Source organism: Microcaecilia unicolor, chromosome 6, assembly GCF_901765095.1.
Source record: "Microcaecilia unicolor chromosome 6, aMicUni1.1, whole genome shotgun sequence".
NCBI lineage: Eukaryota > Metazoa > Chordata > Amphibia > Gymnophiona > Siphonopidae > Microcaecilia > Microcaecilia unicolor.
The window spans coordinates 319,175,153-319,200,810 of record NC_044036.1 but is presented as its reverse complement, the minus strand read 5'-3'; the positions used below and the strand labels follow the sequence as shown (position 1 = coordinate 319,200,810).

Genomic DNA, 25,658 nt, shown 5'->3' with positions numbered 1-25,658 from the left:
AACAGTGGAGGAGTGGCCTAGTGGTTAGGGTGATGGACTTTGGACCTGGGGTACTGAGTTAAATTCCCACTTCAGGCACAGGCAGCTCCTTGTGATTCTGGGCAAGTCATGTAACCCTCCATTGCCCCATGTAAGCCGCATTGAGCCTGCCATGAGTGGGAAAGCGCAGGGTACAAATGTAACAAAAATAAAATAGATACTATTGGAGATTCTACATGGAATGTTGCTACTATTGGAGATTCCACATGGAATGTTGCTACCACTGGAAATTCTACATGGAATGTTGCTACTATTGGAGATTCTACATGGAATGTTGCTATTCCACTAGCAACATTCCATGTAGAAGGCTGTGCAGGCTTCTGTTTCTGTGAGTCTGACGTCCTGCACGTACGTGCAGGACGTCAGACTCACAGAAGCAGAAGCCTGCGCGGCCACATTGGTGATCTGCAAGGGCCGACTTCTACATGGAATGTTGCTAGTGGAATAGCAACATTCCATGTAGAATCTCAAACAGTAGCAACAGTGGAGGAGTGGCCTAGTAGTTAGGGTGGTGGACTTTGGTCCTGGGGGACTGAGGAACTAAGTTTGATTCCCACTTCAGGCACAGGCAGCTCCTTGTGACTCTGGGCAAGTCACTTAACCCTCCATTGCCCCATGTAAGCTGCATTGAGCCTGCCATGAGTGGGAAAGCGCAGGGTACAAATGTAACAAAAAAAAAAAAAAACTAAAGAATGTAATGGACATAACACAACTCCTCCGTTGTACAATTCCCTAATGTGGCTGTGCCACATGAACTTTATCTTACCACAACATCACTTTGTATTTGTTTACACCGGAGTCTCCAAACACCTGTCCGGTACTATGTAAGCCACATTGAGCCTGGAAATAGTGTGGGATATAAATGTAACAACTAAATAAATAAATACTGAGCCATAGTAGTGGTTTCATGCGCATCCGATAGATTCAGTAGTACTACTAACAAAAATGTTCTTTATGAGAAGGATTTGTAATTGGTCTGGAGCTGGGTGTTGATACTGGAAGATACAGGAGCCCCCTCCGTTGAGAGACGTTACGGATAGTGTTAAAATTGGAGTCTCACTAAAGGCGACATATCAAGTTTACGTGAGATACAAAAAAAAAAATCTGTACATCCAGCAAGATAACCTTGGCTGGAAATAATTCCAGCTTAGAAACTTAGGAGCCCTTTTACTAAGCCACGTAGGTGCCTACACAAGCCCATTTGGAGTTACTGCCCAGCTACCGCAAGGCCCGTGTGGTAATTTCAGTTTTGACGCACGTCCGCTGCATGCGCCAGAAAATTGGGCAGTAACTCCGACTTGACGCGTGTCGGCGATTACCTCATGGTTACCACGAGAGACCTTCCCGCTAAGTCAATGGCTGGCAGTAAGGTCTCAGACCCAAAATGGACACGCGCCATTTTTTTTTTAAATTTTGCCGCACGTCCATTTTCGGCAAAAAATTTCTAAAAAGGCCTTTTTTACAGGTGCGCTGAAAAATGGATCTGTGCGTGTCCATAACATGCACCTTTTTTCAGCGTGCCTTTGTAAAAGGACCCCTTATTTAATCAAGGACTGGGAGTTTCACTTTCACATAGGTGCTTATAACATTTCCTGGAGGTGTACATGCTTAAAAGTAGAAAATACAATGCCTACTTTTTATGCAGTATACATGTGGGTGTTCCCAGTGGACGAAGAATGGGCAAAGTGGGGTGGGATTGGCACTTCTGCATGAATTTTATAAAATGTACACATCTGTGCCATTTCTACTGGCACCTGCACACGTGTAGTTACAGGAGCTTTCGGTTAGGCTCTGCTATAAAGGTACATAGCTGAATATGTTGTTTTTATAAAATAGCTGCAATGTGAATGCCTTCCCTGCCTACGTACTCAGTTGTATTATTACCCTCTAATTGGGTAATGTAGGCCTTTCACTCTGCAGACTTTGCAGGATCTCCTCAAGACCCTTCACTGGCTCCCTATCCGTTTTCGCATCCTGTTCAAACTTCTTCTACTAACCTATAAATGTACTCACTCTGCTGCTCCCCAGTATCTCTCCACACTCGTCCTTCCCTACACCCCTTCCCGTGCACTCCGCTCCATGGATAAATCCTTCTTATCTGTTCCCTTCTCCACTACTGCCAACTCCAGACTTCACGCCTTCTGTCTCGCTGCACCCTAAGCCTGGAATAAACTTCCTGAGCCCCTACGTCTTGCCCCATCCTTGGCCACCTTTAAATCTAGACTGAAAGCCCACCTCTTTAACATTGCTTTTGACTCGTAACCACTTGTAACCACTCGCCGCCACCTACCTCCTCTCCTCCTTCCTGTACACATTAATTGATTTGATTTGCTTACTTTATTTATTTTTCATCTATTAGATTGTAAGCTCTTTGAGCAGGGACTGTCTTTCTTCTATGTTTGTGCAGCGCTGCGTACGCCTTGTAGCGCTATAGAAATGCTAAATAGTAGTAGTAGTAGTAGTAGTAGTTTTGCAGGACATGGATAGAAGTTGCTGGTAGCTGACTTGCCCTATCAGGTGGCCAAAATCGCAGTTTTAATATCCTCCCCCCCCCCCCCCCCCACCCCCCCAGACAACAAGTGAGAAAAACTCTTTGTCTAGTCAGGCCTAAATGTCTACAGAAGTAATTACATCTCTGAATCCCACTCTTTATCAAGTGAATGTTCTCTGACACACAAAGTCCTCTATGGTCTGGAGTTTGGAGGATGATCTGGATGTGCAGTTCCCTGGATCCCAGCCAGCAGGATACAGTATGAAGGCTGAATCATTTCAGCTTCTTTTTGAAGATGCCATAAAAATATAACAGCATAAAAAAAACTAAGCTGAGTCAGATCGAGATCCACTGCGCCCAACATCCTTGTCTCAGACAGTGGCCAGTCTGGATCACAAGTACCTCTTTGAGCAGGGACTGTCTTTCTTCTATGTTTGTGCAGCGCTGTGTATGCCTTGTAGCGCTATAGAAATGCTAAATAGTAGTAGTAGTACCTGGCAAATCACAAAAAGAAATGCACCTATTTCTCAAAGCTCATTTCCAGGGGTGAGCAATGACACTCCTAACTCTACCTGGCTAACCAATGTTTTTTAAATAAACTTTTCCTCCAGGAACTTGCCCAATCTTCTTTGGAATCCTGCTACCATCAATGGAACCCCAATGCTCAAGTCAGTGAGGGTGATTCTATACCAGTGAGCCTATATTTAGGTGCTTACATTCTTTTATAGAATATTAGCCTGACAGGTAAGATACATGCCTGTAATTTAGACCCAAACACACATCAGTCATAGAGCTGGCCTAAGAGTTCACTCTTGTTTGCTAAAAGATACACATAAGAACATAAACGTTACCATACTGGGACAGACCAAAGGTCCATCAAGCCTAGTATCTTCTTTCCTACCTGGATTGGCCAAGTATCCCAGAACAGTAAAACAGATTTTATGCTGCTTATCCTAGAAATAAGCAGTGGATTTTCCCAAGTCCATCTTAATAATGGCTTATAGACGTTTCTTTTAGGAACTTGTCCAAACCTTTTTTAAACCCTGCTAAGCTAACTGCTTTTACCCAGAAACATAGCCAGGTTGAGGGCGCGCGGGGAGTGGAGAGTCATCCGTTGCCGGCACATATTTTAAACGCGACAGATCGTGTGAAAAATAGGCGCCAGAAGGAAGTCCGTTTGGGGGAGCGACCCACCTAGCTACGCCTCTGCTTTTACCACATTTTCTGGCAACAAATTCCAGAGTTTAGTTACATGTTGAGTGAAGAAATATTTTCTCAGAGTATTTTGTAATTCATGCACATAACTATGTGCTCTGCCCATACCCCACCCATATGTATGCCCACCTTCCAAAACGTGCACCATCGCATTTAGACACCTTTCCACAGTACAGCGCTTAAGCAGACTTTTTGGCATTTACTCATGTATGTGCACACACACACACACATCTATATGCCTGTATTCTAGTCCTTTAGATGAGTGCTTGGTGCATAAAATTAAACCCCGAGTGCCTAACCTAAGAGACACTTACCTTTACCTCCGGATGGTCCGGTGCCACACCAAAACGCACAAGGCCAAAGGGTACAGGTAGCTTCTCATAAATGTCCACCTGCACCTGCTTATGATGCTAAAGAGAAGAAACAGAGCAAAGGTTTAAGAGAAGGTGATGCAGTTTATAAATTGACTGAACATTTCTATAATTGAAACCCCAAACAAAAATTCTCAGATGATAAATTAGAAAGAAGTTATACTTTTAACTCAAAAATAGGAGGAAAAAGCTTCAAGAGTTCCAGGCGTAAAAGCCTTTGGAGCTGGAACTCTTCATCACTGGCTAAAAACAAAAACCACCTACTAGACTTCAATTTATTTTCTTTTCTTCAAAAATTTTTTAAATATTAAAACAAATACCAGTGGATTCAGTAAATATGTTGCTTAGCTTTTAACTTTTAACTAAGCATAAAGGAATCCTGTGCCGAAGGAATGGATCCTCAGGAGCTTAGTCAAGATCGGGAGGCGGGGCTGGTGGTTGGGAGGCGGGGATAGGGCTAGGCAGACTTATACAGTCTGTGCCAGAGCCGGTGGTGGGAAGCGGGACTGGTGGTTGGGAGGCGGGGATAGTGCTGGGCAGACTTATACGGTCTGTGCCCTGAAGAGCACAGGTACAAATCAAAGTAGGGTATACACAAAAAGTAGCACATATGAGTTATCTTGTTGGGCAGACTGGATGGACCGTGCAGGTCTTTTTGTGCCGTCATCTACTATGTTACTATGTTACTCTGTCTTCACCTTCCTTCATGTTTCAAAAAAAAAACAAACAAACCAGACCCACGACCAGTGGTGGCCAGCATTTCGCCTTGCTTCATCAGGGTCTATGGATCAAAAATTCTTAACAATTTTTAACAGCGCCGGCATCAATCCGACTGAAGAAGTATAGGTAGACATTACATTACGAGTTCTCTATCGGAAGTCCATGGGACAGAAGAGCAAAGCGGAGAGCGCTGGAGATGGAGTGGCAGCAGCGGGCAGGAAAGAGTGGGATTCTTTCCTGCCCCCGTAGCCGCAGAGGCCACTAAACCACCAGGGCGGCCTTCAAGGATCAAGGTAGGTTTTGTGAGCGGCGGCAGCGGCCAGCGGAGCTTAGCGCACGGGTAAGCATGGCAGTTTCTGGTGCCCCCCCCCCCCCCCCCCGCCATGCATACCCTGCTTACCGCGTTCCGCCGGCCCTGGGTGCGCGTGTAAAACACACGCCGACGCCAGCACCGGCCCCCTTTTGCCGCAGCTTGGTAAAAGGGGCCCTAAGTTTGTACTTGAGTCAATGGAGGTTTAAGAGATTTGTCAAGACCACAAGGAGCTGCGATGGGACTTGAAGCAGGTTCTCCTGATTTTCAGCCCCGCTGCTCTACCCGTTATTACAGACTTGGGGCCGATATTCAGCTGGTGGAGGCTGGCATTATCCCCGGAAATTCAATGCCAGGCCATGAATTTCCAGGTATACAGAGGCAGCAAAAACATAGCCACTTACCCCCCAGATTCTATATAGTGCGCCTAAAGACCGGCGCGGATTCTATAACAATGTGCGTCATTTAACAAACTGAATAAGCTAATGAGCGCCAATAACAGAACTTAACAAGCATGAGCATTAATTGGCACTGATTTAAGCACACAGCTCGCTAAGCGTATTCTGTAATGAAGTGCGCCAAACTTCTAACGCGTGCAGGCAAAAAGGATGTGCTTATGGGTGAGGAAATGGGCATTTCATGAGCGTTCCAAAATTTACACGCCTAGTTATAAAATACGGCCCAATGCGCCTAAATCTACGAACAGGGATTTACACCTTTTTCATTGGTGTAAATGGATGTGCGTAGATTTAGGCGCTGAAATACGAACTAAGCGTATTCTATAATCAGCGCCTAAATCTAGGCACCGATTATAGAATAAGCTTAGTCAGCACTGATTTCAGCGCCAATTTTTTAGGTGCCATATACAGAATCTCCTCCTTTGTGAATGGGAAATAGGGGAGAAAGGGGGGTGGGGAGTTTGTGGCTGCATCACCTGCTGGAGTCTGGATTACAGTCTTGTACAAGAGGTTTCAGCAGGGAGGACCTAAGAAGGGATGGTGGTTATTTTTTTGGTGGCCTTCTCGTCATGAAACGTAGATTAAATTCTATGGCCAATATTCATCCAAGGTTTGTAAACGCTACTGTAGAGTAACTTGATAGATGGTTCCATGGTGTAATGGTTAGCACTCTGGACTTTGAATCCAGCGATCCGAGTTCAAATCTCGGTGGAACCTAGACAAAAGTTTTTGCCAAACAGGAAAGGATCGTGGATGTATAGAATCATATTCCCAGGGGAGGTGATGAAGGGGATAAAAAACAGCAGCTGAATTTTAGAAAGCTTGGGACAGAGAGGGTCCTGTGTTGTAAAGATGTGATGTGAAGTCAGAGATTATAGTGTAATTATGAGATTAAGGCAGTGCTGTTCAACCTTTTCCTGAAGACACACCCTATCCCTGTAAATTCAATGCCAGCCCACATTCAGGCTCCGGCATTGAATTTCCAGGTATACAGAGACAGCAAAACCATAGCCACTTAAGTGCAATATTCAGCACTCAACCAGCTATGATGAACCGCATAAAGACCTGACTGAATTTTATGTGGTGCAGCATCCTGTGAGAGCAAATCACTTTAACCCTCCATTGCCCAGGTACAAAATAAGTACCTGTATATAATACATAAATCACTTTGATTGTAACCACAGCAAGGCGGTATATCAAATCCCATCCCCTTTCCCTTTTCTATCTTAGTAGGTGAAGTGCTGAATATCGGCACCCTGAACGCCCCAAAACAGCCAGTCTTGCATTGGGTGCTAATCGGATTTTTTCAGTGACACTATCCGGTTAAGAGCTACTGAAAATTCCCCGGACAGGTGAATTAAATCATTTTGAATATCGAGCCCTTGGTTGTCATGGCTGTTTGCCTTCACTACATTGTAAGCTCCAGGGAGTACATAAGCACCGCCATACCGGAAAAAGACCAAGGGTCCATCAATCCCAGCATCCTGTCTCTGACAGTGGCCAATCCAGGCTTCAAGAACCCGGCAACCCCCCCCCCCCCCAAAAAAAAAAACTTAATTCTTAATAATGTTCAATGGACTTTTCCCTCAGGAATCTGTCCAAACCCCCTTTAAATTCCATAAGGCCAGCTGCTGTCACTACATTTTCCGGCAACGAGTTCCAGAGTCCAACTACACGATGAGTAAAGAAAAACTTTCTCCTATTTCTTTTAAATCTACCATATTCTAGCTTCATCTTGTGTCCCCTGGTTTTGTTGTTGTTTGGAAGTGTAAACAAATGCTTTGCATCTGTCCACTCTATACAGCGCTGCATACATTCAGTAGCAGTGGCAGTTTACAAATGATTGTAGTGAAGTATTTGCCCTTTGGTTTTACAGTCTAGTTACAAAAATCCAGGAAATCAGCACTCTGTCTACATATACACATTACCAGAGAAGCACGGAGTCAAGCTGAGCAGTTATTTTCAACAATCACAAATGGTTAAGAGGAAATGCTGGCGGGGGTTGTTTACCCCTTTTCCACCACTATTAGGGAGCAGAGTTTTGACATTTGCAACAGAGCAGTTCATGTTTGTCCCAGGAAACAAGTAAAAGTGTCATACAGGTCACAGATGCAACCAAACTTTAGAGTTAGCAGATTTTATTGAAGAACCTGACATCTCCCGTGTTTCAGCTATTGCCTGCGTCAGGAGTCATAAGTTTGACAGCTATACAAAACTCTTGGGTCAATCACAGTCAATGGATACATCACCACCATGACTGTGTGACCGATCACCATAGCGATTGTGTGATTGACCCAAGAGCTTTGTATAGCTGTCAGATTTATGACTCCTGATGCAGGCAAAAGCCGAAACACGGGCCGTGTCAGGTTCTTCAATAAAATCCACTTCCTCCAAAGTTCGATCTCGCCTGTTCCATCTGTGGCCCTCTACACTTTTACTGCCTCGTCAATATTTGTCTTACTGTTTCCCGCTGGTCTGCTTGTTCCAGGAAACAAGTAAGCAAGTGGTCCCGTCCACCAGTCCCAAAAAGGATGGTAGTTGTAGAAGCAGACAAGATTTATCGAGGATAAAAAAAATATTTTATTGGAGATCAAACATAAAATCAAACTTGATGGATGGTAGTCGTAGAAGAAGACACAGTTAACGGAGGATAAAAGATAACTGAGTCTGCTTCTACGACTACCATCCATTTTTACGTCATTCATAAAATCCTAGATTCCTGGAAAAGTCAGTTGCTGGTATTAGTTGTATTTTGAACAATCAGCCTGAGCTGCTCGGCCAGTTGGAATAAGGCTTTCCTATACACAGAAAATGAAGACAATGTTGTATTATGAAGAACATGTACATGACATATTACCTTTAAAAGGTGCTGCGCAGTATAAAACCCTGCTGGACCACTACCCACGACGCATACCTGAGGTGTGGAGGATGCAGTGGAGAGCAGCTTCCCTAAACCTGAACCCACAACAACAGAGTCCTTAAGTAGAATATATGAGCAAATTAAAACTACATGTCATGATTAGCTGTCTTCTTCCCCCTCTCCAGCTCCATCTTTCCCAGGACCCCCTATCTTCTCTCTCCTACCTACCATCTCCTTCTTTCCCAGGACCTCCCATCTTCTCCCTCCCCAGCTCCTTCTTTCCCAGGACCCCCTATCTTCTCTCCCCACCCCACCAGCTCCTTCTTTCCCAGGACCTCCCATCTTCTCCCTCCCCAGCTCCTTCTTTCCCAGGACCCCCTATCTTCTCTCCCCACCCCACCAGCTCCTTCTTTCCCAGGACCCCCTATTTTCTCCCCCCCCCCCCCCCCCAGCTCCCTCTTTCCCAGGACCTCCTGTCTTCGTCTTCCTCCCACCCCCTTCTTTCTCAGCCCCCCCCCAATCTCCTTACCCAAGACCACTGCAGGATGCAGACGGGCCGCGAGACTCCGGAGGTTGCGCCCAGAAGAAACACCACAGATCCACCACCTTGCACCCATCCTGCACGCACGCACGAACCGGGACCTGATAAGAAGCACGAGCAATTCTGTCAAGAACAGAAGCCATGCCCTTTGATGCCCGTGGGCGGAGACCCAGCCTAGTCCCACCCATCCCAAACCACGTGTGCGGACACAACCAAAGACGTCTCCTGTGCTGCAAGGTTCCGCCCTGCCCCTTGCCCTCCGCCCAGTCATGTTACTTTATTAGAATATGTACAAACCAAAAGCCAGAGAATGGAACAAGGAGATTGGATCAAACGAAGGCGATTGGATAAAACAGGAGACGAAGTGACGTCAACACGTTGAACCCAATTAGGGCTTCTCTGTTTCCACAGTCCCGCGCAGCCGTCATCCCCATACACTCAACTCAAAGCAAACAACCTATCATCTGTTGCATCCACGTTGCCGTTCTTTATTGTTGATAGCATTTTAATTTAATCTCACTTATATTGTTAAACTTGTCAGCTTGTGCAGTTTCAATTTATTTAATAACTTATTTATGACATATATATCAAGAAATATGAATTGAGTTGAAATTTGCTCCTTTTGTTTTGTGAATTACTGGTATATTTATTTTCCCACTCATGGCAGGCTCAATGTGGCAATCAATGGAGGGTTAAGTGACTTGCCCAGAGTCATAAGGAGCTGCCTGTACTGGGAATCGAACTCAGTTCCTCAATTCCCCAGGACCAAAGTCCACCACCCTAACCACTAGGCCACTCCTTCCTATCACTTTGTAACACCAATTGTATTTCTTCCCTGTTAAAGTGATGCCATAACAGATCTTTGTAAGCCACATTGAGCCTGCAAATAGGTGGGAAAATGTGGGATACAAGTGCAATAAATAAATAAATAAAAATATTACAAAAATGCACTTGATATTTTTATTACTATTATTTAAAAGACATGTTGAATAATGAGGGTAGAGCTACCTTCATGCAGAAGTCCAGAGTCAGTCAAAATGTGACACATTTGTGCAGTTCAGCACACTGTTAGCTGCCAAGTTCATACAAAGTTAATTATGTTCAATAGAAAATATATCTGTTGGCTCAGGTTGCTTGCTATGTGAATATTCCATCACTGTTTCATTATTATTATTATTATTAACATTTGTATAGCGCTACCAGACGCACGCAGCGCTGAACATACAACTTAGAGAGAGACAGACCCTGCTCAAAAGAGCTTACAATCTACCAAGTATTGCATATTAAGGGTATTTGCTTTAAACTTTGTTTTAATTCATTTATCCATTCCCTTCATGCACATGGTTTTGCTTTCTAAACCCAAATGTGAATCCTAAGGGTGGTGAACAATTAGGTATAAACTGTGTTGTTTCTGACTTTACTTGTTTTGGACTGCTTTGGGTCCTACTGATCTATACATTTGCTGTCTGGAATTTTGGAAGATGGAAATGGGAATATAAAAATTAAGGGCCCTGTTCACTAAGACACGCTAGCATTAAGGGCCTGTTTACTAAGACACACTAGCATTTTTAGCATGTACCTAACATTAGCACACGCTAAATGCTAAAGACACCCATATATTCCTAGCGCACCCTTAGAGCTGCTTAGTAAACAGGGCCCTAAGTTTTGGATGTACTCCGTAGAAGTTGTTTACTTTTGCAATGTGTGTATGGATGCCTGTTTGAATAACTGTCTATACTTATGGCTATAATTTCTGAACATGTGGCATCATTAAAGGACAGACTTTTAAATGCCCAGTTGGGTACTCAACTTTGTTAAATGTTTCAGACATATCCATCTATTTGCTCCCATGATATAACTGAATTCTATTATTCTGTCTCACTGTATTTTAAAATGTAAGCCACATTGAACCCGACTTTACTTGGGATAATGTGTGATATAAATGTAAAAAAAGAAAATCATTTATCCTCCACCTTTTAAGACACTGCCTATCCAGCTGTTTGGTGATGGCACAAGGAAAGCAAGTTTGGTCCAGTGAAGACTAACTCAAAGTAACTTGTTGCTTAGCTGGACTCTAGTATTACCATATTGAAACTGTGACCATACCATGCCTCTGTGGTTACATTCCACTAATCCTATCCTATATAATAAAAAGCACCTCCAACGTTCTGAAGCTGACTCTGTGGCACTTAAACCTTGAGGCATTCGTGCTCTCCATCTCATGAATTGATGTCAGTACTTCCTGGTACGTCACCAGCGGCACTGACAAACCACATGAAAGCAGCACGAGGCACACCAACGGACAGAAAAAACAGCCCAAACAGCGTACCCGAACGTGAACGACACACAACCGCCGTGAATACTGCCGGTAAACCCACCTCACAGACACACTCGACAACACCCCCACACACACGGTGCTCTGTCACTCGCCCCTCCAGAGATGTCACTGGACCCCGTCCCCTGGCCACAGCCCCCCTCATCCACTCTCCTCCCCAATGCACACTGCCACAGACCTCCCTCTCCTGTCCGACTTCGGACCTCCGCCCTCTCCTCTCCGACTTCCGACCTCCCCCTCTTCCACGACCGACTCCCTCCCGAATCGCCATGCCGCTACAAAAAAAGAAAATCAAAGCTGGCACTTACCAGCTGATTCCCCCCTGCAGCGCAGCACTGACAGCCGGAGCCAAGGGAAACGCTCTGGCTCTCAGAACAGCAGCAGTCAGTCAGACAGGAACTAACTCCCTAACTCTCCGCAAATTCTTTGTTTAAAATAAATTTTATGGTTCACAGATTTTTTTTAAGTGATGAGAGAATGAGGGAGCCAAGCAGAGAGCACATAATCTTGTCAGATGAGAGTACAGGGTGAGGCAGGGACCTTGCAGTAAGGTATGCCCCCAAAGGTGACTGAGGGAGGGAGGGGGGAGGGCGACCCTGGAACTGGCAGGTAGGGAGGCCCTGGAACTGGGAGGGAGACCCTAGAACTGGGAGGGAGTGGGGGAGGGGGACCCTGGAACTGGGAGGGAGGGGGAGGGGGACGACCCTGGGAGGGAGGGGGGAGAAAAACCCTGGAACTGGGAGGGAGGGGGAGGGATGACCCTGGAACTGGGAGGGAGGGGGGCCCTAGCACACACTCTCATTCTCACAGACACACTCTCTCTCTCTCTCTCACACACACACACTCGCACCCAGTCTCACTCTCTCTCTCTCTGTCACACACACACATTCACTCTCTCTCTCTCACAAAGTCACTCTCACACACACTCTCTCAAACATACACACTCCAAGGAAAACCTTGCTAGTGCCTGTTTCATTTGTGTCAGAAACGGGCCTTTTTTCCTAGTAAGTTAAATAATTAACTAGCTTTCTTGAAAGGATTATATAAACTTTGGATGCATGACTAGGAACACAAACATACACTTATTTATTCAGTATCACAATTGCTCATTTACAGCCACAAAACAACCTTTTAGGGTGTAAAGTATTCACAATGAGCTCCTTTTATTATCCACCAGATAGAGAGAAAAGTTTTCAGTTTTGGCACAGTATAAGTCATCAAAAGAACAAAATATAAGAAAATGAATGGACAGCATTAGGGGTTTATAACCCTTTTTTTTGTACCCTGTGCTTTCCTACTCATGGCAGGCTCAATGTGGCTTAGGTACTTATTTGTACCTGGGGCAATGGAGGGTTAAGTGACTTACCCAGGCCAGAGTCACAAGGAGCTACCTGTGCTTGCAGTGGGAATTAAACCCAATTCCACAGGACTAAAGTCCACCACTCTAACCACTAGGCCACTCCTCCAGTTATGTTTAAACAAAAGAGATCTGCATGAAACAAAATATTTATTTTTATTTTGACTTATCAAACCACTTGCCCTGAAGTATGTTCAAAACAGAATCTGTGTATCTAACATGTCAAATTCTACAAAAGAGATTAAGATGTGAACATGATGTGCCCCAGTGAAATGAAAATTTAATTCTACTTCCGTTTAATTTCAATATATTTTACCATCTTTATAACACCAAACTTCCAAAGCAGATTACAACAACAGTTAAGATGAACCCATCAGGAAACAGGATATCCTCACTGATATCTGGCCATCTGTATTATATAGAACAGTGAATTAAAATGAGCACACACTACAGGGTTTATAATTGTTGTTTCTACCAGTTACAATAATTTTTGAAACTGTTTTAGTGATATTCAATTGTATTTTTTTTCTCCTCCACGTTTTAAGGCACTTCCTATCCTGGAACAGCTTTAGAGTTTAGACTAGTTACAGATGGACCGACGATAAAGAACGACAAGGTGGATGCAGCAGCTCATAGGTTTGCTCGCTTTGTTTTGAGGGTATGGAAATGACGGCTGGGCGGGAGGAGTGGAAACGGAGATTAACCAAATTGGCTTCCTTGCATACAGTGGACTAGATAGGCTCACTTCCACACTCCTGTCTGTTAAAAACCACCTTGGCCAGAACCATAGAGTAGGCAGCTTCGGTCGCGGGGGTTATGACGTTTTTCAGTGGCGTACGTACGTCTCTGTCTGCTGCTTCCGGTACTCTATGGTGGGCAGATGCGGGAGGTCTTGGAGGGTCGCGGTCGTTGGCTAACAATAAAATTAACAATTTAGAAGTGTGTTGACCAGACGTTTTCTCTAATTCACCTGTAGGAGAACGCTTAACAAGTGGACCCTTTAGTTAGCCTTTTATAAAGCAGAATTGTAAGCTAAGTGGGCCAGCGACGGTCTTCCTCAGGCATTAAGCATAATTCCTGAGTCTGAGTGGGAAATGGGGGAAAGAGGGGGGAGGGTGTGGGTGTGGGTGCATCACCTGCTTGGGTCTGGATTACAGTCTTGTACAAGAGGCTTCAGAAGGGATGGTTGTTATTTTTTTTGGTGGCCTTTTTATGAAACCTAGAGCAATTGGTATGCTGATGGCCTATATTCTCACCCCAGGTTTGTAAACACTAGTGTGACTTGCTAGATGGTTCCATGGTGTAATGGTTAGCACTCTGGACTTTGAATCCAGCGATCCGAGTTCAAATCTCGGTGGAACCTAGTCAAAAATTTTTGCCAAACAGGAAGGGGTCGGGAATGTATGGAACCATATTCCCAGGAAGGGGAAATAATCAGCTGAATTTTAGAAAGTTTGGACATACACAGAGGGTCCTGTGTTGTAAAAAATCAGAGATTAATAGTGTAATTATGAGATTGCATAAGGCAGTGCTGTTCAACCCTCTCCTGCAGACACACCTTGCCAGTCAAGTTATCATCAGGATCATGAAAACGAACAAAGCCAAAAGAATAAGAGGAGGCCGAGATCCACACAGGTAAGTTCTACACACAAAAAGAATGTGGATCCAAAAATGGTGCAACAGCTTTATTGATGGTTTTAGACACCTGCACAGCAAAAATAGTGCCATAGTCCTCAAGAATTGGTGTGAAGGAACAGAGTTTATTTAAGAAAATGACATGGGCTGTGTTTTGGTGATGCTTCTACCTCGAGGTCCCTTAATAGGGAGTATCAAATTTAATTGTCAAGATTTCAAACATCCAGCAATGAGATCTAATCAAATCCTTCCTGCAGTTCAAAGAATGTTTTGAGCAAATGGGCATTCCTGTATGGCTCACACAACATTTGTTTTAAGCTGACGTGGCCTTGTTTCATAAGAACGTAAGCAATGCCATTCTGGGACAGACCGAAGGTCCATCAAGCCCAATATCCTGTTTCCAACAGTGGACAATCAAGATCAGAAGTACCTGACAAGATCCCAGAACAGCAAAACTTTGTGGCACGGCTTGGTAAAAGGATCACTTAATGCGCTAAGGGCCCCTTTTACAGAGCTAATGAAGTAGTTCAATTCTGCAGGGCCCTTTTTCTAAAGCTTAGCACGCACTAATGGATATTAGCATGCACTAAATGCCATGTGGCCCATAGGTATAAAATAGGACACCCAGCATTTAGCTCATGCTAATATCTGTTAGCATGCACTTAAGCTTTAGTAAAAGGGCCCCTTTGTTGCCAAAAGACCTAAAAACAACATAATCACTCAAATGTATTCATAGATTATACAAAGATCAGACTTTTGTTAGTATTAAACTCAGCAGATTTTTAAACTGCAAATATCTCGATCTTTTAAAATCAATATATCATCCCTATTAAACTGCTTATAAAAATGTGGTTCAGCAAGATCATTCTCATAATACAAATAAAAAAAAAATATATATATATAATCCTACTTGTTTAAATTTCATGCATTAATTATTGCTAAAAGCTCTTTTGGCTATATAAAGTTCATCTACTTCATTACTGGAAGCCTTTCATAAATTTATTTTGTGCTAATTAAGTCAAAATATAATTATGAAGTTATAGCTTTTTAAAATTGATGTGTGTTGTTGTTGAAGTAAAACTGAACATAGAAAGTTTTTTTTTTTATGGTATTTTAGGACTTGTGATTTGCTGTCACCTACTGAACAGTGCATTTATTTTTGTTACATTTGTACCGTGCACTTTCCCACTCATGGCAGGCTCAATGTGGCAGGCAATGGAGGGTTAAGTGACTTGCCCAGAGTCACAAGGAGCTGCCTGTGTTGGGAATTGAACTCAGTTCCCCAGGACCAAGGTCTACCACCCTAACCACTAGGTCACTCCTCCACTCCTTCAAGTGCCTAACGCAGCTAGAAATGGTGTGCCGGGGATGCACTCAGGCATCCTGCGATAACTTAACTGCACACTAAGAAATATTTCTGTTTTGTTTTTAAGGGGGAGCATGTCACAGGCGGAAAGTGGGTCCACAAAATAGGTGGCGGCAGCAGCCCTAACCACTGCTCACTTGCCCTGTACCTTTTATCCCCTCCTCTTTAATTCCCCTTACCTCTTAGTTGTTCTGTCTGTTACCTGTCTTATTTAGATTGTAAGCTCTTTCAGCAGGGACTGTCTTTATGTGTATGGTGTACAGCGCTGCGTATGCCTTGCAGCGCTATAGAAGTGATTAGTAGTAGCAATTTCCAAAAATAGCTACACTATCAATGCATGGTTGTTAATACAAAAAAGTCAAAATTAGAACTGATACTTGTATATATTTATCAGTTTGTTTGTTGATTCATTTTTTAAGTATTTGTTTCATAAATATTATTGTTTGTATGATTAGTTATATTTTATGTTCTTAGGTATTACCTCTGATGAAGATAGTTTTCAAAACATGGCCATTTCAAGTGTCTTATACCTGTTGCACTATTTTTGGATTCTCATTCTGTTTTGTCTGTAGAACTTACCTGATGTGGATCTCCTCCTCTTTTTGTTGTTCTTCATTTTCATGATCCTGAAAACCTGACTGGCAAGGTGTGTCTCCAGGAGACGTTGAACAGCACTGCCTTATGCAATCTCATAATTACATCACAATTCGACTTTCTCTTCGCATCTTCACAACAACGGACCCGTTCTGTCTGCAAATTAAGCTACTGTTTGCCTTCATCTCCTGGCGATGCAGTTCCTTGCATCCATGATCTTTTCCAGTATGGCAAAAAGATTTTCAAGGTTCCACCGAGATTTGAACTCAGATCGCTGGATTCAGAGTCCAGAGTGCTAACCATTACACCATGGAACCATCTGTTGTGTCATTGTACTGAATTATTTATAAGCCTGGCAAGAGTATTTTTATTGTACTTGCGCTGGGCTTCATCATGAGAAGGCCATCAAATAAACAATTGTTTTAAAAAAAATCAATCATCCTTGCTGAAATTTTTCGTACTGGGATGTATTCCAGACTCCAGCAGGAGGTGCGCCCACAAACCTTCCCCTCTCTTTCTCCACCATTTCCCACTCAGGGTTCGATGCACAAAACCTAAAAAGGCAGCAACATGGTTTTTAAACTGGTTATAGCCGGTTTAGCGAGCATGGAGTTCAACGAGATGTGCACAAAGGGATTCTGTGGGCTGATTTCCGTTGCGGTAGCAACTAATGATAATTGCATGCTAATATATTAAAATGAGATACTTACCATTTAAATGTGCATGCAAAGCGATGCACAGCCGTTTTCTGAGTGATGCACAGAAGCAGCCCCTACCTTTACCGTGAATTTAGCGGGTGGTCAGGAGCTGCCGGTACTGTCTGGGATGACAGGAGACAGGACTTTTCAATGGCTTCCAGCAGCTTGCAGATCTTAGCTCAAAGAGAGAACCTCTGACAGCACCCTCAGATCCACCAAAGTCTGGTTCATGTCTTTGGGAAGAAAACTATCCTGCAAGGAAAAAAACAGGAGGAAAAAACGTGATCAGTAAGCACCGTACCGGTGCAAACCACCAGCGTCCGCTGCTACTTCTGCATGGGGATGAACAACTCGGCAGCTGCTCCCAGTACTTCCTGCAGCAGTCGGTGTGCCCCTCTTCCAGAAGTGGCAGCCGTCACTGGGGTCCCACTGAAATAGCAGTCAGATTCAGAGACGGGTCCCCCAGGAGCGGTGACAGCAGCAGAGACTCTTTTCTTTCGGGTGAGTTGTGCTACTTGTTTTCTTTCGGGCACAGTTTGATGTAAAGCTGGTAGTAGCACTCTGGACTGGTCCTGTAACCCATTTGGCAAGGATCAGAGTGTACTGTTGGTTTCTTTTTAAACTTGTTAGCTTTCATGCAAGGTGGGGGCTTGGGCAAAAGCCCACACTTCTTGCTTTCAGACACACTAGGTGAATCCCAGTGGGTAGTTTATGGTGGCTCCATCTGCCAGGCCGTAGGAGCAGCGCTTGCAAAAAAATAAAAAAAGGCTACCTCTACTGCTTTCATACACGCAGCTTGTACACAGGTACAGTTGGTAAGTCCCTTCCTCCATGACCCTCATTTGCTAACTTGCATTGATACATATTAATTCAAGCTAAGTGCATAATGGGGCTTGTATTATATCACAACGCGTGTTAGTAAGTGAAGCTTGGGGATTCAAGGAGCATCAGTGGAGGAGATGGAATTTGCTTCATAATCTGCTGCTACAACGGACTGACCGCATCTGCTTGTGTCTGTAAGCAGCATGCGTACCTCTTAAGCTGCCAAATAAATCTGTGTTATCCTAAATTTTGCTTCTCCCCACTCACTCTAGCTGATGGTGAAACTTATTTTTATTAAACAGTACAAGGTTAGAAAGGAAAAGTCTGAGAATGCATGTGAATGAACACCTACGGAACAATACAAGAATATCGTGTCTCTGGTAACATCCAAAACTAAACAAAATAAACCAGGACCTTAGCCACCGATTATTAAAGTCTCAGCTGTCACCAATGCACTAGTCCACTCATCCAATATTTGTAATACAATGCACACCCATAAGTAGCAAGGGAACCCTCAGATGATTTTGCCACTTCTCATGCAGTCAAGCATACTGCTCTGAAATGGTATAGCGTTTCTTTCATCGGGTATCCCTGCAGTGAGTTCGGAAGACTTTTTTTCTTTTTTTATTGCTTCCCGACACCACTGTGGTACAATTTTTCAATCTTTTTAAACCAAATGTGCAAAGTGGAAGAATTCCCACGAGACTGGATAAGTACTCAGCTTTTCACTTTGCACATTTGTTTTAAAAGATTGAAAGTTTAAAGTATTTAGTCCATTACTTTGCACATTTGGTTTAAAAAGATTGAAAAATTGTAGCACAGTGGTGTCGGGAAGCAATAAAAAAAGAAAAAAAGTCTTCCGAACTCACTGCAGGGATACCCGATGAAAGAAACGCTATACCATTTCAGAGCAGTATGCTTGACTGCATGAGAAGTGGCAAAATCATCTGAGGGTTCCCTTGCTACTTATGGGTGTGCATTGTATTACAAATATTGGATGAGTGGACTAGTGCATTGGTGACAGCTGAGACTTTAATAATCGGTGGCTAAGGTCCTGGTTTATTTTGTGAATGAACACCAGCATGGTTTCTGAGGGTCTTTTACTAGGATTGCCTCTGAACCAGGTTAGCCCTGAGTCCTGCCCGATTGATCCGGTGTGGGGTTTTGCCCGATTGCCTCCAAGGACTTGCAGTTCTACCTTTGCAACAGAAATTGGAACTAGAAGTCCATAAGTACAGTGGGAGAGAATCAAGAATTTGGATCAGCAAAGTCAGGGATGATCTGGGTCTGATGTCAACACTTTTTTATTTATTTATTTATTTGTTTGTTACATTTGTATCCCTCATTTTCCCACATATTTGCAGGCTCAGTGTGGCTTACATAATACCGTAAAGGCATTCGCCAAGTCCGGTAGGGGATAAGTACAAAAATGTTATAGTGGGGTAGGGAAGATAAGATTCAATCAAGTTGGGTTTGAGGTAAAAGGGTTTGTTAACATCCAGTACGATCTTTGATAGTGAAGCGTTGCAGGGTTGAGGCATTTAAGTTGGGTCAGTTGGATATGCCTTTCTGAATAGGTGAGTCTTTAATAATTTTCTGAATTTTAGATGATTGTAAGTTGTTTTCACCACTTGTGGTAGTGCGTTCCACAGGCGCGTGCTTATGTAAGAGAAGTTGGACGCATGGGTTGTCTTGTATTTTAGTCCTTTGCAATTTGGGTAGTGGAGATTCAGGTAAGACCGTGATGAACTGGTACTATTTCTGATTGGAAGATTGATTAGGTCAATCATGTAACCTGGGACTTCATCGAAGATAATCTTATGGACTAAGGTGCAGATTTTGCCCTCTTCCTTTTGCCCTCCCTTTCGCTCTTCCTTTTGCCAGTTCTGTTCTGTTCTTGTCATTTATAGAGCACTTTGTTCATATCATTTTATAAAGACAACTACAAAGCTTGGAAAAGGGAGATTGTTACATTACGTTTGGATGAGATATACTCTCAGAAGGAAGTAAGTGGAATATAAGTCTTTAAGACAGTTAAGTGGCTTTTCCCTCCTGAATTGAAATAGCTGGTAGCAGCTGTGATTTTTTGCCATGTCACTGACGTCCAGCCTCTGTGAACTGGTTTTTCCTTTAACCCAAAATGAGAGGAAGCCCATAGAAATTAAATGGACTTCTTCTCATTTACCATGCAGGAATCAGTAGTGTGGCTTTGTAAACAAAGCCCTGAGTGCGATATTCAGCACTTAACTGTCTATGGTGAAGCGAATAAAGATAGTTCTGACTTGTATGTGGTCCTATTTATTTGGGTAATTTGGCCGGTTAAGTGCTAACTCTGCCCTCAGAACGCCCCGAAAATAGTTTTGAGTTGGGCACTAACTATACGTTTTCAATGGCACTAACTGGTTAAGTGCCGCCAAATTTGACTGGTTAACCCCCAAACAAGCGATTTAACCGACCCGGGGCTGTTTCTGGCCAGTTAAATTGCTTTGAATATTAACCCCTTCTTGTCGTTTTGCTCTGAACAGCTGCAGTAAGTTTTTTGCATTTAACAGCAAAAGTTAATATACAGTAAGCGCAAAGGCTGTGTGAAGTTGGTAGCTCGCCCAGCGTATCCCCTATACATACCACACTGAGCATGGCAACCTGGACTACTGCTGGCCCAGTGCGGTTACTGCCAGGTTACTGCAGGAGCCCTTACCGCCACCTTCATGAGTGGCAGTAAACGCTCCCCGCTGCATGGCCACATGGTAAGAGTAATTTTACCCCATGGCCATTTTATTTTACTATGGTAAAAAGGGTCCTGGTGCACAGGAAAAACAGCCCCCGCCGCTACCGCAGGGCCTTTTTTTACCGCAGCTTGGTAAAAGGACCCCTGAAATGTTCTTTACTGTGCATTAAGACTGTACTTAGTATGGATGCCCTTAGGCTACCTTCTGTATATGGCGCCTTAAACAAAACGTGCAAGTGGAATTCTATAAGCCACGCCTAAAGTTTGACGCAGTTTATAGAATTAACGCTTAAGCTGTCACGTTTTCACAGCAGGAGACTAGGCAAATCTCAGGCAAGCAGTCAGGCTTCACCTGTACTTGGCCACTTTTCACCCAGAGTTGAGCTCTGGGCTTCAGGTGGCCGGCAGGACTTGCTGGACAGGGCAGGACTGGATAACAGCAAGGCAGCACAGGGACTGAGGGTCAGAGGGGAAAGGGAGGAACATGGGCAGCAAGGCAGGAGACTGGGCAAAGAAGGGAAAGCTAAAGGGCAGAACAGAAAGCTGCAGAACAGCCACTAAACAGGGAACAAACACTGACTAACAAGACACAGAAGTAAGAGCTGCAAGCAGCCCCAAAGCCAGAACACAGACAAACAGAAACTAAACACAGAATTACAAACAAGAAACCAGGCAAGGAAAGCAAGCAAACCTAAACTAAACACAGGCTAACTAGAAACAGGCAAGAATCTCAGGCAATGACCGGACTAGCAGAAGTGCAGCAAGCACCAACATACCAGGGCCTTAGACGCAATGCAAAGGCAGAGAGGTTCCAAATGGCTAATAAGCCCAGCAGGCAGCTGAGACTCAGGTGCAACAATCACCAAGCAACTAAGGGTCGGGCAGCCTGGACTGAGCTGAAATCTGGAACGGGTGACAGCACACCGACAATCTAATATAGCCAGCACACAGAGACAGAACTAAATCACAAAGAACAGAAAGAAGCCAGCTCAGAAGCTGACCACAGGAAATAAAGTGAATCTGAGAGGGGTCACGGCCACAGACGTGACATAAGCAGAGAGGTCACACGCAAACTTATGTGCTGACGTTTGCACCAATGAGAATGTGGTACAAATGCCCATGCCTAAATTTACGCAGAGAGCACCATTATCAATTAAGCTCGAAACTCAAAACCAGGCCCCTGATCCCTCCGAAATGCCCATGACCCTCCCATTCCCGCATCTCTTTTTCAGGCCACGCGTAAATTGTAGGCACGGATCCCGCACCTAACTTTACACGCGTAAGTCCCAATGTAATCTAATTAGTGCCAAGAATTGCTTGATTAAAAAAAAGCCAATTAGCACTAATTGATTTGTTATTCTATTACATTGCGCAAATCGGGAGCATGCCTAAATTTGTGTGTGCGATTTTTAGTGATCTTTGTAGAATCGGGGTTAATGCCTCCTGTCGAGGAGGTGGTAAGTACCACAGTATGCAGTCCACACCCATTCTCCACCCCTTACATGGTGTACAGTTCATGTACAAATTAGTGCACAGTGTCATGGCAGCACAGAAACATTAATTTTTTTATTTTTGTTACATTTGTACCCCGTGCTTTACCACTCATGGCAGGCTCAATGCGGCTTACATGGGGAAATGGAGGGTTAAGTGACTTGCCCAGAGTCACAAGGAGCTGCCTGTGCCTGAAGTGGGAAATAACTCAGTTCCTCAGTTTCCCAGGACCAAAGTCGACCACCCTAACCACTAGGCCACTCCTCCACATTCATATGCTAATATGTGTGTTATCTGCATAATATGCTCTAGTAAAAGAAAAAAGCTCACTTGACCAGGGGGGGTTTCTCTTCCATTGATGTCATTTCCCACCACCTAATTAAACAATGCTGCGGAAACTAAGGTACAACCGTGCAACTCGAAACCTTTTAGATAGTGAAGTACAGGGTCAGGTATTAGCTTGAAGTAAAGTAGACTGGTGAACGGTAATGCTTGATTGAGAGAGGATCAGATTTTCTTTTAAGTTATTTATTTCTTTGTCACACTGTATATCCATCAGTACCACAGAGTTTGCCTCATTTTGCACCCTTGAGCAATAAAATATTGTTTGGTTCACGTGTGAATAAAGCACCAGTTTTCTCATGCAAGAATCAAAGACTTGGAGATGTTAATTTGAACTTCTTGAAGTGGAACTCAAGAGGATTGCCTAATCATTTTTCCAGTTGATGCAGGTTTTCTATTTTGCCATCTAGAATGGGTATATTAGGGGTAGGTAACCACAGTCCTTGAGGGCCAAGACCTAGTCAGGTTTTCAAGATTTCCACAATGAATATGAACGAGATTGATTTGCATGCATGTCCTCCATTGTATGAAATGTATCTCAAGCGTATTTATTGTGGAAATCTTGAAAACCCAACTGGGTTGTGGCCCTCAAGGGCCATGATTGCCCACCACTGTGTTATGGATTCGGAGTAGTAAACACACTGTGGCAGATCTATCAAACCTCTTCTAATAAATAGAAATGTTTCAGAATTGTCAGTGAAAATATCTCGGCATCTCTATATATAAAAGGCAGCACCAACGTTCTAATGAAGCCAGGGTTGCCAGGCGGAAAATTTTTTTCCCACCCAAACGAGCCCAAATCCAGCCCAAACCCCGCCCAAAGTCAAACCCCGCCCCTGACACCCCACCCCGCATCATCAACCCCGCCCCCGCCGTCATCGGCCATGCCTCCCCCGTCATCGGCCCCGCCCAGAACATCACTAACCCCGCCCAAAACGTCACTAACCCCGCCCCCCGCGGCCGAAAAAGCCGCTTAAAAAACCGCCCAAAAGACCCAAAACAAGCCCAAAAAACCGCAACCCGCCGCGGGCAAAAATTTCCTGCGGCGGGTCGCGGAAAACCGCCCAATTGGGCAGTAAAACCGCCCACCTGGCAACACTGAATGAAGCCTCCAGCCGGAAGTGTGAAGCTGCAGAGATATCCGGTTTCCCCATGTATGTCTGCCCCGCCCTCGCTCTCTCTCTAACACAGTGAAGGAAAACACAGCACAGCACGAAATCGCTCTCTTTGTAACAGTGAAGGACTGGAGGAGGGAGGGGAGAGAGGGCAGACGCCTTCACTCTCTCTGTAACACAAACAAACACAATACAGCAGGAAACTTAACACTGAAGGACTGGGGGGGGGGGGGGACGGAGAGCAGAGGGGAAGGGAGAAAGGGCAGAAGGCAGGGACACACACACTCCCACATGCACACTCTGAAGAAAACCTTGCTAGCCCCCCCCCTCCCCCGTTTCATTTGCATCAGAAACGGGGCTTTTTTACTAGTACTTTAATATATCTGCCACCTCCTTAGCTACCCACCTCCACATCACCAGTTTTTATTCCTTTTAAATTCTACTGTCCGCACTGTCTTTTGGACTCTCACCAAGGCACTTGAAATATTCCTGTCTTTGAAAAGCTTAATAAATATATCTTGATAAAAGGTGCGAAACAAGTACGAGATCACTCGCGTCACACTTACAACCCTTCTGATATTCCTGGTTACTAACTGCAGCGCAGAGGTTCTCAACCCAGTCCTTGGGACACAACTAGCCAGTCAGGTTTTCAGGATACCCACAATGAGCATGCATGAGATAGATTTGCATAGAATGGAGGTAGCGCATGCAGATTTACCTCATGTGTATGCATTGTGAATATCTTGAAAACCAGACTGGCTTGGTGTGTCCTGAGGACTGGATTGAGAATCCCGTGCTCTAGAGCATGTCTTGAAGAGAAGCAACAATATTTACTTTAAAAAATTGTATATACTGTGCCCCGATATGTGACATGTATCCTGCCCCGTTTCATTCCCTGTGCCATGTCATAGGCTTGAGTCTATGTCTGGTTTTCCCTTCATAAGAGTTTATAAAGGGGAAAGGGGTTAGGTTATTACTATTAACCAATTATATTTGCATATGCTGAGGCGCAGGAGGATACATCTACTAATCATTTCTATAGTGCTACTAGACGTGCAGCACTGTACATACTATATAGAGTGGAGGAGTGGCCTAGTGGTTAGAGTGGTGGACTTAGGGCCTGGGGACCTGGGTTCAATTCCCACTACAGGCACAAGCAGCTCCCTGTGGCTCTGGGCAAGTCACTTAACCCTCCATTGCCCCAGGTACAAATAAGTCCCTGCATATAACATGTAAGCCGCATTGAACCTGCTATGAGTGGGAAAGTCCTGGGTACAAACGTAATAAAAAAAAATATGCAGGTACTATCTCTGTCCTAGAGGGCTCACAATCTAAGTTTTTTAACCTGGGGCAATGGAGGGTTAAGTGACTTGCCAAGGTCACAAGTAGCTGCAGGAGCGGCAGTGGGAATCAAACCCAGGTTGCTAGGATCAAAGTCTGCTGCACTAACCGTTAGGCCACTCCTCCACTCTCACATGCAACCAGGATCATGCCAAGGAGTCCTTCAGTCCTCGAAAAGACATATTTGTATTTGTACTGGGGCCACAGTCCGTAAGCGCTGGCAATTGCTGTATTACTTATGGTGGACCTCTTGGTGGAAGCATCACATAGGGCTGTGTGACTTGAAAATGTGCAGTGACATTTGTCGAAGCATAGACGGAGGAAAAGTGAAAGCTTATTTTTGGAGATTTTCCTCCAATGCCGGCCGTTAAATTTTATACTTTTACTGTTCACAGGAGTAGGCAGGTATTCCTGCTAGTTTAAGCTACGTGTAAGCTTTGGAATAATTAGGATAATTCATTTATAAATCACCAAAGAAAACTGACTTCACCCTTCTTACTGTTAGATCTCAGAAAATTTAGCATATAATAAACCCTTCATAATAGTGAATTGAATTTAGTCAGGTTTGAGCTTTGGTACTTGAACACCAACCTTACAAGACATTGCTCACGATACTTCTCCTAATGCATGTCATCCTCACGAGTGAGACACTGAAAATCACCTTATGTTTTTCTCACCCATAATTCAAAATGGAAGACAGTATTTTTAAAATGAGTCTGCAGATGCTCAGTACAGCAAGGAAAAAAATATGAATGGTGTAACAGTTTTCAAAGTAGAAATGAAAATATGCGTAAGTTGAAGAATTTAGATCCAAAGTAGAAAAATGTAG

The 25,658-nt window shown here is 44.0% G+C and overlaps 1 protein-coding gene and 3 non-coding genes across 4 annotated transcripts in view; 2 read left to right on the top strand and 2 right to left on the bottom strand.

Annotated features, from left to right (window-relative positions):
* FDXR (ferredoxin reductase) overlaps positions 1–9,125 on the bottom strand; it is a 35,498-nt gene extending 26,373 nt beyond the window's left edge. The window contains exons 1-3 of the mRNA XM_030208328.1: positions 8,994–9,125; positions 8,462–8,559; positions 4,060–4,155 (exon numbers count right to left, since the gene is read on the bottom strand). Coding sequence (XP_030064188.1) covers positions 4,060–4,155; positions 8,462–8,559; positions 8,994–9,081 — 282 coding nt within the window. The 5' untranslated portion in view covers positions 9,082–9,125. The remainder of the gene's footprint in view (positions 1–4,059; positions 4,156–8,461; positions 8,560–8,993) is intronic.
* On the top strand, positions 6,250–6,321 carry TRNAQ-UUG. Its single transcript has one exon. It is a non-coding gene; the product is annotated as a tRNA-Gln (tRNA).
* Positions 9,126–13,988: 4,863 nt separating the features above from the next.
* Positions 13,989–14,060, top strand: TRNAQ-UUG. Its single transcript has one exon. It is a non-coding gene; the product is annotated as a tRNA-Gln (tRNA).
* A 2,477-nt stretch (positions 14,061–16,537) lies between these two features.
* Positions 16,538–16,609, bottom strand: TRNAQ-CUG. The gene has a single exon. It is a non-coding gene; the product is annotated as a tRNA-Gln (tRNA).
* Positions 16,610–25,658: the final 9,049 nt, after the last annotated feature.